The sequence below is a fragment of the Prunus avium genome, chromosome 1 (assembly GCF_965620075.1).
Source record: "Prunus avium chromosome 1, drPruAviu1.hap1.1, whole genome shotgun sequence".
NCBI lineage: Eukaryota > Viridiplantae > Streptophyta > Magnoliopsida > Rosales > Rosaceae > Prunus > Prunus avium.
The window spans coordinates 50,696,567-50,709,713 of record NC_142284.1 but is presented as its reverse complement, the minus strand read 5'-3'; the positions used below and the strand labels follow the sequence as shown (position 1 = coordinate 50,709,713).

General features: G+C 37.9%; 1 protein-coding gene and 1 pseudogene across 2 annotated transcripts; both read right to left on the bottom strand.

Annotated features, from left to right (window-relative positions):
* On the bottom strand, positions 1–1,725 carry LOC110761922 (uncharacterized protein At4g06744 pseudogene; annotated as a pseudogene).
* A 2,758-nt stretch (positions 1,726–4,483) lies between these two features.
* Positions 4,484–9,057, bottom strand: LOC110761948 (putative WRKY transcription factor 7). Of its 2 annotated transcripts, XM_021964532.2 has the most exons (4): positions 8,874–9,057; positions 6,027–6,797; positions 5,791–5,916; positions 4,484–5,501 (listed from the first exon to the last, which is right to left on the bottom strand). In XM_021964532.2, exons 1-4 carry the CDS (start codon positions 8,900–8,902, stop codon positions 5,339–5,341), a joined length of 1,089 nt encoding a protein of 362 aa, XP_021820224.1. In that variant the 5' UTR covers positions 8,903–9,057; the 3' UTR covers positions 4,484–5,338. The 2 variants fall into 2 exon arrangements, with proteins under 2 accessions (XP_021820224.1, XP_021820223.1); XM_021964531.2 differs by lacking the exon at positions 8,874–9,057 and having other exon boundaries at positions 6,027–7,020.
* Between the last annotated feature and the right edge of the window lie 4,090 nt (positions 9,058–13,147).

The window sequence follows — 13,147 nt, the reverse complement described above, 5'->3', positions numbered from 1 at the left end:
TCTAGGAAACATCTCATTCTCATATTACAAGTAAAAGAATTACTGACCATGCATACAAAGTCTTATGAAAATTCCATATTACAATTAAAAAATTCAAACCCTTGTCTTGGAGATGAGCAAAGGAGGTCAAGGTGGGAGAGCCACTTGAGGAGGTAAAGGAGCAGAGGAACCAAAATGAGGAAACTTACAGGGAATGTAAGTATAAGATCCCATGTAGGGACAGAACCTTGGGTGTGCAAAGAAATCTGCACATTCTTCAATTGATTTTTGGAATGGAAGATCAGGAATGCAGTTGTTCCTAACATCAAGCACTCCTCTACCAATCAACATTCTACAAAGAGGTCCAACATTTGTGAAATAATTATCAGACAATGACAAGTTTACCAAATTCTGCAGCCCACAGACCACCTCTGGCACCATGCCATACAACAAATTACCAGCAAAGTTGAGCTGCTCCACATTCTCCAGGCAAGCCAGAGAGAATGGCAAAGGGCCAGTCAATTGGTTATTGCTTGCATCAAACACTATGGCCTCCTTTAGTAACCCAATCTCATAAGGCAGACAACCTGTTAACTGGTTATTTAGGAGCAGAACTTCAGTCAGAGCAGAAAACGCTTTGGAAATGCCTGGTGGAATTGGGCCCATGAACTTGTTGTTTGCTAAGGTGAGAAGAAGAATATGAGAGCTACCCAAATTATCAGGAAGCTTCTGCATGAAATTGTTGTTGTTAATGAAGAGGGCATCAAGGTCCTGAGTGAATATCTGAGGTGGAACTGACCCAGTGAAAAAATTGAACCTTATGTCCAAGAAAGTGAGGCTGCTCATCCCAAGAACAACACTGGGAAAAGGACCAGAGAATTGGTTGTTACTTAGGTCAAGCTCATAGAGATAGGGGAGCTTGGCAATGTTGGCAGAGATGGTGCCTGAAAAATTGTTGGAATTTGCATGGAAGAGGGCAATATCAGGGAGTTGGTCAAGAAACCCATCAAGTGAAGAAGCACCAAGTTGAAAACCATTGAAGTCAATGGAGGCCAGGGCAATTGCAGAGCTGTTGTTTGGGGGGTTGTCACAATAGAAGCCTCTGTAGCTGCAAATATTGGAGCCTACCCAAGTTTTGGTGATGCCTAGAGGATCTGAGGTGATGGTGGACTTGAATTTTTGGATAATTGGGTACACTAGTTCAAGCTTTTGATCTGCAAACACAGGTTCTTCTGTGTTTGGTAAATCTGGAGGTGCTTGTGGTGGGCTTATTTGCTTTCTATGGCTTCTATCTTTGCTGCCTCCCCTATGGTGGCCACCTAAAACAAGCTTGAGGGTTTCTTTGTGGGTATGGTCTGTCACAGAGTAGGCAATACTGAGACAGGTTAGTAGAAAAAAGAAGGTTGAGATTGAAACTAAAGCTCTGGTGGCAGCAGAGGTTCTCATTCTTGCCTGTGATGAACTGTATTTGCTTGTTTTCAGAGGTTTTTCCAGAGCAAAACAAAAGGTGGCAAAGGAGAGCACATAGAAGAAGGCACTCATTGCAAGGGTTTTATGCTCAATCATGAACACTTTTTTTTTCATAACTAATAATTTAACCTAATTTTTATTATATTATGAAAACTGGATAAGATGCAAAAGTTACTTATGAGGTGCTCTATGAAGCACTAATTCAATACTCGAGACTTGTTTTACTCTCAAAGTCAAAAACTTTCTAATATTCATAAGATAACTCTGGCCTTCTTTATCAAAGTCTATCCTTTTAACGTTAAGTATTTAAAATGAAAACAGTTGAGCAATACAAACATGAAACATAGCATGGATCTTCCCGGACCCTCAATCCACTGCTGTCAAAAGAAATAGAATAAAGGCAAGGCTTTTTATCACAAAACGTCTTTGACCTTTGCGAAACTATCAGATTGCATCCTTAAAGGTTTTTTGTATCACTCATGGTCCCTAACGTTAATATAGGTGCTCTTAAATAGTCCATCTGTCAAAAAATCTGTTAAATCTAGGGATATAATCATCAAATCAATCCAAAATTATAATTTTTTTTTTTAAAATTTCCTTCCCTTCTCTCTTTCTTTTCTTCTTCTTCTTCTTTCTCTCCGCCAGATTCCTTATCTCTTTCTCTCTCTGTTTCTCTTTTTTTCCCCCTAACCTCTGTCACTCTCTCCTTTTTCTTCTTTCCTAGCAAGGTGGAAGAAAACAAGCACTTTTTGTCTGACGTGAGAAATCCAATATGGATTCTCATATCAGAAATTTATCGATCAAACAACTGGATGACATAAAATCCAACTTTGTTATTTTCGATTTTTATTATGTGTGGCTGCAGCTCAAAATGAAAAAGACCAAATTGTGAGAAATCTTGGGTTTTGAGGTATAGGAATGGATCAGTTTATGGTGGTGTGAAGAAGAGGCACGACGCACCAAAAAAGAGAGAAATTTCGTTTCTGAAACTGGTTTCTCTCGGCCATGGCAGATAAGCTTTGTTTGATGGCTTCTCATGGCTACCCTCACGGCCTTGTTTTACAGCAATAGCAGGGCATGGGTATTATCAAGGTAAAGTAAAGGTTTTGAAGCTTTAGCTTATTGGTTTTCATTGGTTTGATATTTCGGTTGCAGATGAGATTTTTGTATTTGCATTCGAATTTGATTCATTTGGGTTTAATTTTCATTTCTAAATGTTATTTGGGTTGCCTTCATATTAATCAAATTCGGTTCCTTGAGTTTGTCTGGCATGTTTAGCTCTCTCTGGGGCTTCAGTTTTTCTTGTTTTGATTTATTGTTCTGAATGGAATTGAAGTTCTAGCCGATGTTGTGACTTTTTGCCCCAAACCAACCCCAGCACATTGTAGCCAAATCATTCTCAGAGAATAAAGAAAAAAAATGAAAGATAGAGGAGAGAGAGAGAAGGGGGAAACGCCCAGTTTTCCAGCTGAGAGAAGAAGAAAAAAATCACCAATGACAACAGGAAGAAGAAAAAAAAAAAGAGAGAGAGAGATAAGAGTGAACTCGGGGAGAGAAAGAAGAAGAAGAAAAGAAAAGAAAGAGAAGCAGAAGAATAGATAGGAAAGAAGAAGAAGAAAGAAAGAGAGAAGGGAAGGAAATAAAAAACATATATTTTAGAATTTTAGATTGATTTGACGATTATATCTCTGGATTTAACAGTTTTTTTGACAAAATGACTATTTAAGAGCACTCATATTAACGTTAGGGACCATGAGTGATACAAAAAAACTTTAAAGATGCAATCTGATAGTTTCGTAAACGTCAGGGACGTTTTGTGATAAAAAACCTAAAGGCAAAGCATAGCTTCAGAAGTCAAAGTTAATACAGAGTGTTCATTTCAAATGATATAATTAATTTTTCATCGCTGAGAAAGAAAGAGAAAAATCTAATGCAGAACAGGGTTCTGTTTCTTTCATTATTTTCTGGCAGCCTGCCACAGGTCATGTCCTTCTGGAGCAGGTTTACAATTGACCTACCGACATCCATTAGCTTGTGGGGGCCTAATGCACCATTAACTCAAACTAACATCAAGATTTGCTCATTCTGATACCGGCAGGTTAATGTTATATTCAAAGTTTCTGTTCTTGATCATAATCGATATGAAATTTTATTTTTTATTTTTGGTTCTAACTGAAGTTAAAATTTACGTGACATTCTTACCATTCATATGATGAGCATAACAAATTAACAATGCCATATATGTTGAAGAGCAAAAAATGTAGTGTGTGTGTGAGAAATCCTCGTTCCCTTTATTTAGATTATGGCTTGTACTAAAAAACATGTAGGGATAAATATTGTCTTCGTTGTTAAAATGGGAAAGGGCATTAGAATTTCATGTTAAATAATTTCAAACCAGAAGAAGTGGCCCTGGGTTTTGGTTTGGTGATGGTGATATCTATCTCTGGTGGTAATCGAAAGCAGGCCTGAGATATTTCCCAGGTGAGCCTGGTAAAATGGGCTTCTTCTGGGCCAGCCAGCAGAAAATTTGTTTGACCAAAACCCAAAAAGGAAAAAGGTGAAAATATGCCTGCCTTTTTCATTAGGTACAAACTTTGGCATAAGTGCAAAACCAAGCTGGCTTTTAGCCCCAAAACCACAAAACGGAGCAAATCAAAGAAGCATGAAGAAAAGAAGCAAACTTCTCCACCGAACTTGAAACTGAAAACCCTTCCAAATGTGAGCAAAGGTTGGAACAAATCATTTGACCTAGAGCAACGTGTTTGACCAGGAATACAAACAAATCAAGACATTTTTGGCATTATGCTTTGATTTGAGAAAGCAACACTCACACCCACACCCACACCCACAGTGAATGTGTAACCAAGAAATGTTGGAATTATGCTTCGATTTGAACATAAACAAAAGACAACCTATCAACACCCCCCTACCGACGACATTGACTTTGCCAAATATTTACCAATTTAAATGGGTCACCGATGACCTCTCAACAGAACATAGAGACCAACATTTCAAGATTCTGCAACAAAATCAATTATAACCGAGAATCCATGAAGGCAACTTCGTTGAAAAATATGGGAAATTAACACAATCTGTAGGCACCACCTGACAGCATAAAATCACAAGCATCCCAAAAGTCCTCATATCTCTCTCTCTCTCTCTCTTTCTCTCTCTCTCTCCACACACAACTTACCATTACTAAATTAGGGCGCAACTTGTGCACTGTCCCATGCATGCCTCTTCCATATAAACTACTGTCTGCCCGCAGCCCATGCATTAGCTGACCCTTAACAAATGAATGCATTTTTGCTCACCACTTTAACTATAAGTGTACTTTCACCACCATCCTCAGTGCTTGACACGTGTCCTAGACATAATTATAGTTCCATTAATACAAAGTAAAAATTAACTATGGTTATATCTATGGACACGTGTTTGAGGATGATGGTGAGAGTACACCTATGATTAAAGTGGTGAGCAAAAATGCTCCCCTCAACAAATTGTATGGTGGGAATTGGAACAAGTAAAAGTGGGCATCCTCGGCAAAATCCACCATCATATATATTAACCCACTAGTTAGCATGATTGACTTCCTACCAAATCCATCATCTCTAAGCCTATCCCTATATCTTTTTTTATTTTTTAAATTTAATAATAATTTCTAATATATAAGGTTCTATATCAGCAAAAGAATAAATCCAAATAATAAAAAAAGAAAAAAGACGAATCTAGTTTTGTATAGGCAGCTTAGGCGTACCCAGTAATCCTCTTGGAGACGGTGCAAAGCAAATGAGCGTTGACTATTGTACGGCCCAAAACATATATAATTTCTTTGCTTCTTGCAATATTTAATACAAAAGGAACATTTTGAGCCGTTGGATGAGTTGACTTAAGATGATTCGAGGACGAGAGCAGGCGTTGGATCCGTGACACTGTGGGAGTGATTGTGATCACCTTCGTAGGTCACAATCAGCATGGTTGGATCGTCTAGAGCCCGCTCCACGTGCTTGCGTGCAAGGCAGCCTCTCTGGCTACTGCACTTGTAATATCCTCTGCATTGTGACAAAAGCAATCAGACATTCAGAAAACTCAGCGGCTACGTTACTCAATTCATTCATTCACACAACTTTGAAAAACGAATTGAGGGTATCCAATGTCAAATGTGATATTCACGCCGCCGATACTTTTTTATCGAATTCGAATTCACTCAAATTATAATATTGAAAGAATAATTCATTAAATGCGTATTATAATTTAAATATCACACAATAATAATTTCTCTTCACAATCAATTCGAAGAAGATTAATGAATGAATGAATGAGTGAACGAGAAGCTTATACCTTGGATGAGGGGAACCCTTGATGGGTTTTTGACCGTACTTTCTCCATGAATAATCATCTGGTGGAATATCAGCCATTTTCATACTAATTGCAGGGACTCTGACCACTCTTTTCACTTTTGATTTCCTGATAAATCCAAGCAATAGAAGTTAAAAAGTCGCAATTTTGAACAAATCCCACATTAAAAAAACTAAAACCAATTTGAAAATAATGATGATAGATGACCATGGACCAACCTTTTCTTGGAACAGTGGCAGCGCCCAGAAGATGAGCCGCACCTGAGAGCTGCAACATCGTCCATGGAATTGCACTTCCTCTTCAACGAAGAAGAAGAAAGAGGAGGCTTGCCCGAGGACGACTGTGACATGTTTGTGAACTGAAACCCAGAAGACATTGAATGCTGCACAGAACCCTCACCATCTCCGGTGGTTAAAGAAGACATAAATGAATTGGCAGCGGAAATCGAAGGTGAGGGTGAGAAATTGATGGTGGTAGGAGCATCCAGCTTTCTCTCAGCGCACCCAACACTCTTTGTCAACACAACAGGCGTGGTTTTCAGATGGGGATTGTGAGGCAGAGGCGGTAAACGCACACTTGGTGTGGGGCAGTAAACCTTGAAAGCAGAGGACTGCTCTGTTTTGAAACCAGGGGGTTGATCTGTTTTTGGGTTATGGGGTTCTTGAATTGAAGGTCTTGGGATTTGGGTCTCTGTATTCTGAGGCGGCGGTGGCGGTGGTGGCGGAGATGGAGTGACAGGAGCTCTTCTGAACCGAGCGTGGCCGGTTCTTCCTTTGTCCAGTAATGAAATGACCTTCCTGAACTTGGTCACGGCCATGTCTGCAACAGCTTTGTACTCTGTAGCAGCTTCAGGGTTTGATGAGGAAGAAAAGGAAGAGTCTTGGAATTGGTGGTGGTGTTGCGAAATCAAGCTTATGAACTTCTCGACGCTTTGAATTCCAGCTGAGGCCGCTTCCTTCACAGCATTCTCTTCCATTTGCGCTGCAAAACTGTCAATAAATCCCATCATGAGCTCCACAGCCATTTCTCGTCAACACGGCATGAAATTGGTTGTGAATTGAAGAAAGGCAAGTAGTTTCAAAACTTGAAAGCTCAACGGAATGAAATGTAAATATAGAGATTTGGTATGATGACGAGAAAAGCAAAAACAAAAGAAAGAAAAAAGCAGAGGAAAACAGAGAAAAAGGGCAAAAGATTATTCGAGTCAAACTGATGATGCCCTTCCTTATAAGGCATTGGCACTCTCTGCTCTTCATTTGCCGTCAAACGTAGGGGCCAGTGATGTGTCTCCACGTGGCAAAGTTCTGGCAGGGCATTGAACCGCTTGGAGACCGTGTATAAATGATGAGAGAGAGAGAGAAAGAGATAGATAAGGTCAAAAGGCTGGGATTAGCCGTTGGATCGCTGACTGAACAGAGAAGGGAAATTAGAGAGACAGAGAGAGGGAAGGGGTTAATTGGAGACAGTGAGGTAGAGTTGACCTTTTGCATCTTTTAATGCAAAAAAAGTCATTAGAGTGAGGTGGTGGGGTTGTTCGGCCGGAAAACCAAAACAAAAAAATTAAAATTAAAAATTTATTAAAACTTATGTAAAAATAATAAAAGAAAAGAAAAAGTGGTCGGGTGTGGGACCAGAAGGTTTCGACTTTAAACAGACACTGGAAGCTGCGTCAAAGCCTCAACTCTCAAGTCACATGGGATTCTTCTTGTCATCAACGACAATAAAACCAAGGTCCAATATCCGTTTGATTTAATCTTAAATCTACTTGGAACCGTTGATACTACTTTTTCACCATGGGATACGTGTTATGGTTTAGTCGTGTGGATTGTATATACATGTGAGTCCTACAATTGAGTTTAAGTGCGCATTAACAGTTGTATACATGTCACGCACTTACGCACGACTAATTTTAACGAACTATAAGTTTTTAGTTGAGAATTAATCAACAAAAAACTGACTGTGAATCTCAACCATTCATGTGTAATGTTAACTGACTGTGATGTGTGTACATGGCAGATGCTTTGTTACCAAACCTTGAAAAAGTTTTCACTGGCAAATAACAAATGGGGAAGGGGAATCAGACCAGAAGAAATAGGGATTCTACTTTCTTTCCAATGTGGGCAATGTCCCATTATTTTGGTCAAACATTCTCTCTTTTTTTTTTCATAGGGAATTCAAACTGTGCAATAATATATTTTCATAAATGATGGAGTATTGTTCAGGAAATTTGATTCATTCCATTTTTTTTTCCTTATAAAAAAGTAGAATGGTCCCAATGTAAGGTTCTTGCCTAAGTTCGAAGAAAAATCTTTGTTATTCCCAACCAATAATGTTATGTCACGTGAAAGTGTTATCATGTGTTTTATAGCAATATTTGAAGGGAATATAATCAAAATAATGTTATTCCCGTTTTATGGAAGTCTATCTCCTATGTTAGAGAAATCATTCAATTCATTCATTCATATAATTATTGCCATGACTTTAAAAACTAATATTTACATCTTTCTTTCATTCATTTTTGTGTTTGTCTGTGTGTCTTATTAATTTCGTCTGCCTCAAAAGCCAACAGATTCGAAATTGATGTACAAAAAGACCATGCGACCTAATTTAGAATAGAAAGGAGAATTCTATGACGTTGCGAACCCACTTAGACGACCTTTATTTACTTTATAATATTGTATAGGGTTTGATTCTAGGAGCACCTCTTTCACTAGCTTGTGGACTTTATTGATCAGATTATTATTTCATAATTCAAGCATGAAACTTGCCTAATCTCCTCCGAGGATTAATCTTTTAATAAACAAGCGGCGGCCTTTGGATAACCAATTACTGCTCTCGCTTTTATTATTGTTGTTGTTATTGTCATTATTATTATTATTAAAATGTTGTTAATGTCTAACTTAGTGTTTGTTTTCTTTAATCAGTGGAACCAATCCCAGCACTAAGTTGCTACGCCAAGTAACCCATGACCTCAATTACTTTAAAAATGATTCAATGTACCCAAAAAAAAGAGTAACCCATGACCTTAATAAATAAAAAGAAGAAAATTAGAATAATGAAGTCACCTGTTTCGACGAAGAACTAGAGTATCCATTTGACCAGCTTCTGGTTTCGCCTTTGGACGAAGAACTAGAAGATTTTGAAAGTGCTTGAGGATTCTGGTTTCATGAAGAAGAAGAAGAAAGATGAAGTTGGTAGAGAAATGAGCAAAGCAAAGAGTGCAAGATATAGAAGAGAGAAATTGTAGGAAATGGGAAAATGAGTAGGATGTCTATATGTATATATATACGCGTGGCATTGATATGGAAAGCAGAAAGCTGTAGTCAATGGAAGGTCAATGAAAGCTTTGATTTATTTAATTTGTATGTTAGCGAGAAATTTCCATGAAATATGCAATGTTTTTAGGTTGATTTGGAGGCCCCAATTTTTGACTTTTCCTATTTAGATACGTTAATTGCTGAAGACTTTCCGATTTGGGATCCATGGAATTGGCTTAAACTTCGCGTCCTACCCAATTATTTAAAGGAAACATAACCAATTATAGAAGATTTGGGTTTAAACGTCATCTCAAACTCAAAGACTTATTTTTCTTAAATTCAAACTCAATATTTTCTACGTAGTTATTGCATGCGTGAAGAACTAGGGCTCTTATGGCTTTTGCTATTGGGGGGCCTATGCGCTTTATTTTATTTTTGCACGCGTCAATTAAAGTCAATTGCTCTCCTCCTCCACTTCCACTATACAACAAAGTGCACCAATTAAAATGGAGAGATGAGGAGTTGCAGAGAAGCTTCCTTCTTCTCCACTATTGTAGATTTGTACCACAAAAGCTATAACCAATACAACGTGTCTGCTACATCATATGCATGCATATATGGCTAATTTTTATATACGCGTAATTGTATGCCACCTTCTCCACAGTTTCCATGAACTTTTTCTTTGGTAGAAAGGAAAGGAGGGCAACAAGAAGAGAAACTACAACTTTCCATTAACTTTTGAAATTGTGTGTGAAGCATTTAAATCTAATCCCCAAATTAGCTCCATTCATTATGGTTATTGTATCTAGTTAAACCTAATTCTCTCTCTCTCTCTCTCTCTCTCTCTCTCATATATATATATATATACAAATTCAGAGAGTTTCTGGGCATTTTCATGGTTCATGCGGATCAGCACTGGAAGACACTTCAATTCAACACTGGAAGACACTTTGGATGCACGCATTAGAGATCACGACTTGACTCGACCAAGTTTCTTTGTAAATGGCGTAGTCCAAAATTTCGGCTTCTGTTTGAACTATTTTGTTTTAATTTTAATTTTTATAGTTACTTACTTGTAAAGGTTATGACTTGATTGAAATCTCCGGCACTTTTTAATTGTGATTTTGAATATTGAGCTGCTTCTCTCTCTCTCTAGCTACCAGAAAAGAAACTCCAATTCAAATTTTGGATTTGATCTTTGCCTCCTTCATTTGTGGGGGTGGTATTTGATTCGCGTGAATAATTGGGATTCACAACAAAGGTAGATTATTGTTTGACCATAAACAAAAGCTAGATTTATGTTTGCTATATATATTCCTTGGTTGATAATTTTCTCCTTTTCTGTTATTTTGATGTTCATCAGATCAGAGGAACCCGCGGCCCAAAACCAGTAGAAAAAGGCCTGAACGCTCAAAGAGCAAGCCCCAGTGCTAAGGCCCAAACTTTCAAGGGATGCCTCCTCTACATACATTATAGGGACGAAAAAAGGTTCCAAAACAAGCTACTCAGTCATGCCCATACAGAAACGTGACGTTTTATTGCCTTGTGGAATTATTGATACGTAAGGACTTGAGATTGAGAGGCAAACTGGAGATAAGAGGCACATGCACACAACCCACTCATCAACATCATCATCATCATCATCATCATCATCATATCACTACAAAACTCATGCCTGCCAAGTGGTTCATAATAGTTAACCCACTACTTGAGATTCGATACCAATTATATATAAAAACCAACAAACCAAACAAAATAATAACTCTGGCCAAATTGGTATTCGATGAATGTCTTATTATACAGTTAGAGTTGTACTATGAATTAGTTCTAGTATCTCAACTCACACATAATGGCAAACTAACTTAACTGAAAAAACCAGTTGACTCGTTCTTTTGTGGGTATTTGTATGTGCTTAATTTACGAATACAATTATCGATTTCATCTCAAAAGAATCACTGTCTATAAAGATTATGTATATTGTGACATGCTAAAAATGGTTTATTAGTGAAATCCTCATTAATGAATTAAACCTCCAGTTGTGGCATTTGAAACCAATTAAGATAGCGCGACCTGTTTTTATTTGGACCAAGCAGTTGGTACAGGTGTGCAATGAATATCAATGGGAGTGAAAAACAAGTGATTGGACAAGCCGACTTATATAATGCATGTAGTCCAGAAATATTAAAAGAACATCCTCTTGAGAGACGCAATCCACAGAAACACCAGTAAAAAGCAGTGAGAGTGAGATTGAGATGGAATATGATATGGGCAGCAGCAGGTCAAAGATTAATGACTTTGGATGGTTGTGCATTATAGTGGAGAGCTCACATTCATGTCACGTCCCACTTTGTTGGATCTTTGGGAAATTCTGGCCTATGGGCCTCTGGGCCCACTACCGTCCTCCACAAGGGCGTCAGTCTCCAGAGGTTGGGGTTTCTATACTGATATTACTGAAGAGGGAGTTGATGAATTTAATTGTTTAACAATAATGTTATGAATCGGTGGAATGACTATTACTATTAGAGACCTTGTCGAGGTCGAGGACTTTGTGTTACAGTTACACATGAGGCGAGTGGCGCAAGATTGAGTTTGATTTATTCAGGCTGCTGCTCTGCTAGGTTTCTTAATTTGTCACGTCTCATTTTATAATCATAGCACACGCAAACTGAAAGCTGGTCAATGAATCTAATGCCCTTATTCCTTTGACTACTTTCCTAAAATAATTCATAGTAATTCTTTTTTGTTTTTTTATTATAAAAAAATAGTAATTATTAAGAATATGTGAACCAAACCAAACCAAACCAACATAATTTCATTTTCTTTGGCAAGTTTTACCCAAAATTGTCAGATTCATTCATTCCATATATTCTTGCCTCCCTCAGCAAGGCTCCTACAGTGCCCACTTGAGCTACTTTCGTGTCGTGTCGTGTGTGTGGGTCTTGGATTGATTGATTTGGACCTCTTTGCTTAAATGAATTAAACCTCTCTGTATTTTCTCAATTAATATACCTGGCCTCCTAATCATCACATCGCAGCAGCACCAAGTAATTCTTTATTTTATTTCATTTTTTAATAAGAGTTTGAAGATGGCCAAATTCCTTTTCGGTAGAGATGTGATTCTCTCAACCAAACCAACCCACGCTCACGGTGCTTGCATTACACGCGTCACATATTATATTAATATTCCAAATCAAATCACACTGCTAAAACCATTTTTCCCACAATCATAGTTTTCAATTTCGTTTTGGCCAACCCTAATACTTTAATTTTTATTTTATTTTATTAACGATAAAGGGAGGCAAAAACTCCAAAAACTAAACACCCAAGTCCGAACCCCACCAAGTGAGTTCTAACAACTCATCCAAGATAATAGAACCAAGTCAGCCTGGAGCCTGGAGCCTGGAGCCTGGAGCATCATCAAAATAACAGACTCTTAAATTAAATAATAAAAAGTTTGATAAAAATGAGTTTAATTAAAAAAATTAATCCTATTAAAAATTTGAAAAAGGAAATAAAAAAACTACAAGCGACGTGACCCAATGCCGAGCTGATAATGAAAGGGAAGGAAAAAATTGGCGCAAGCGACATGAAAAGTCTCTCTGCTCTTTTGGGGTGGGTCCACCGCAATTACAACTGGACAAATGGATCAGTCTCTTTCCGACACTCTCCAACTCATACGACGCTATAATACGACACAACGCACCAAACCAAACTCTTCTACGTGGCAATCCCACCACCTTTTAGTAACTCTTCTCTTTTACCACGGTCATCCACCTCAGTCAAAGGTCAAAAAAAAGTTGTTTTTAACCGCGGTCAAAATTATAGATCGGCGCACAGCGATTGGTAAGTGGGTTTGGAATTGGGCTCCATCTGCAGCCTATTATATCTCATCCAAATAGGCCCCACACTCCTTGTTGTTTTCGTCACATCCACTTTCTTTTTGTGTATTTCCTTTTTTCGGATGAGTAATATCAAATAATAACAACTTCTCTATTTTTGTATTTATGTATTTTTCATTTTATTAAGAATATATCAAATTTTCAACACCCTCCTTTTGCCCTTTATAAGCACCCCACCATATC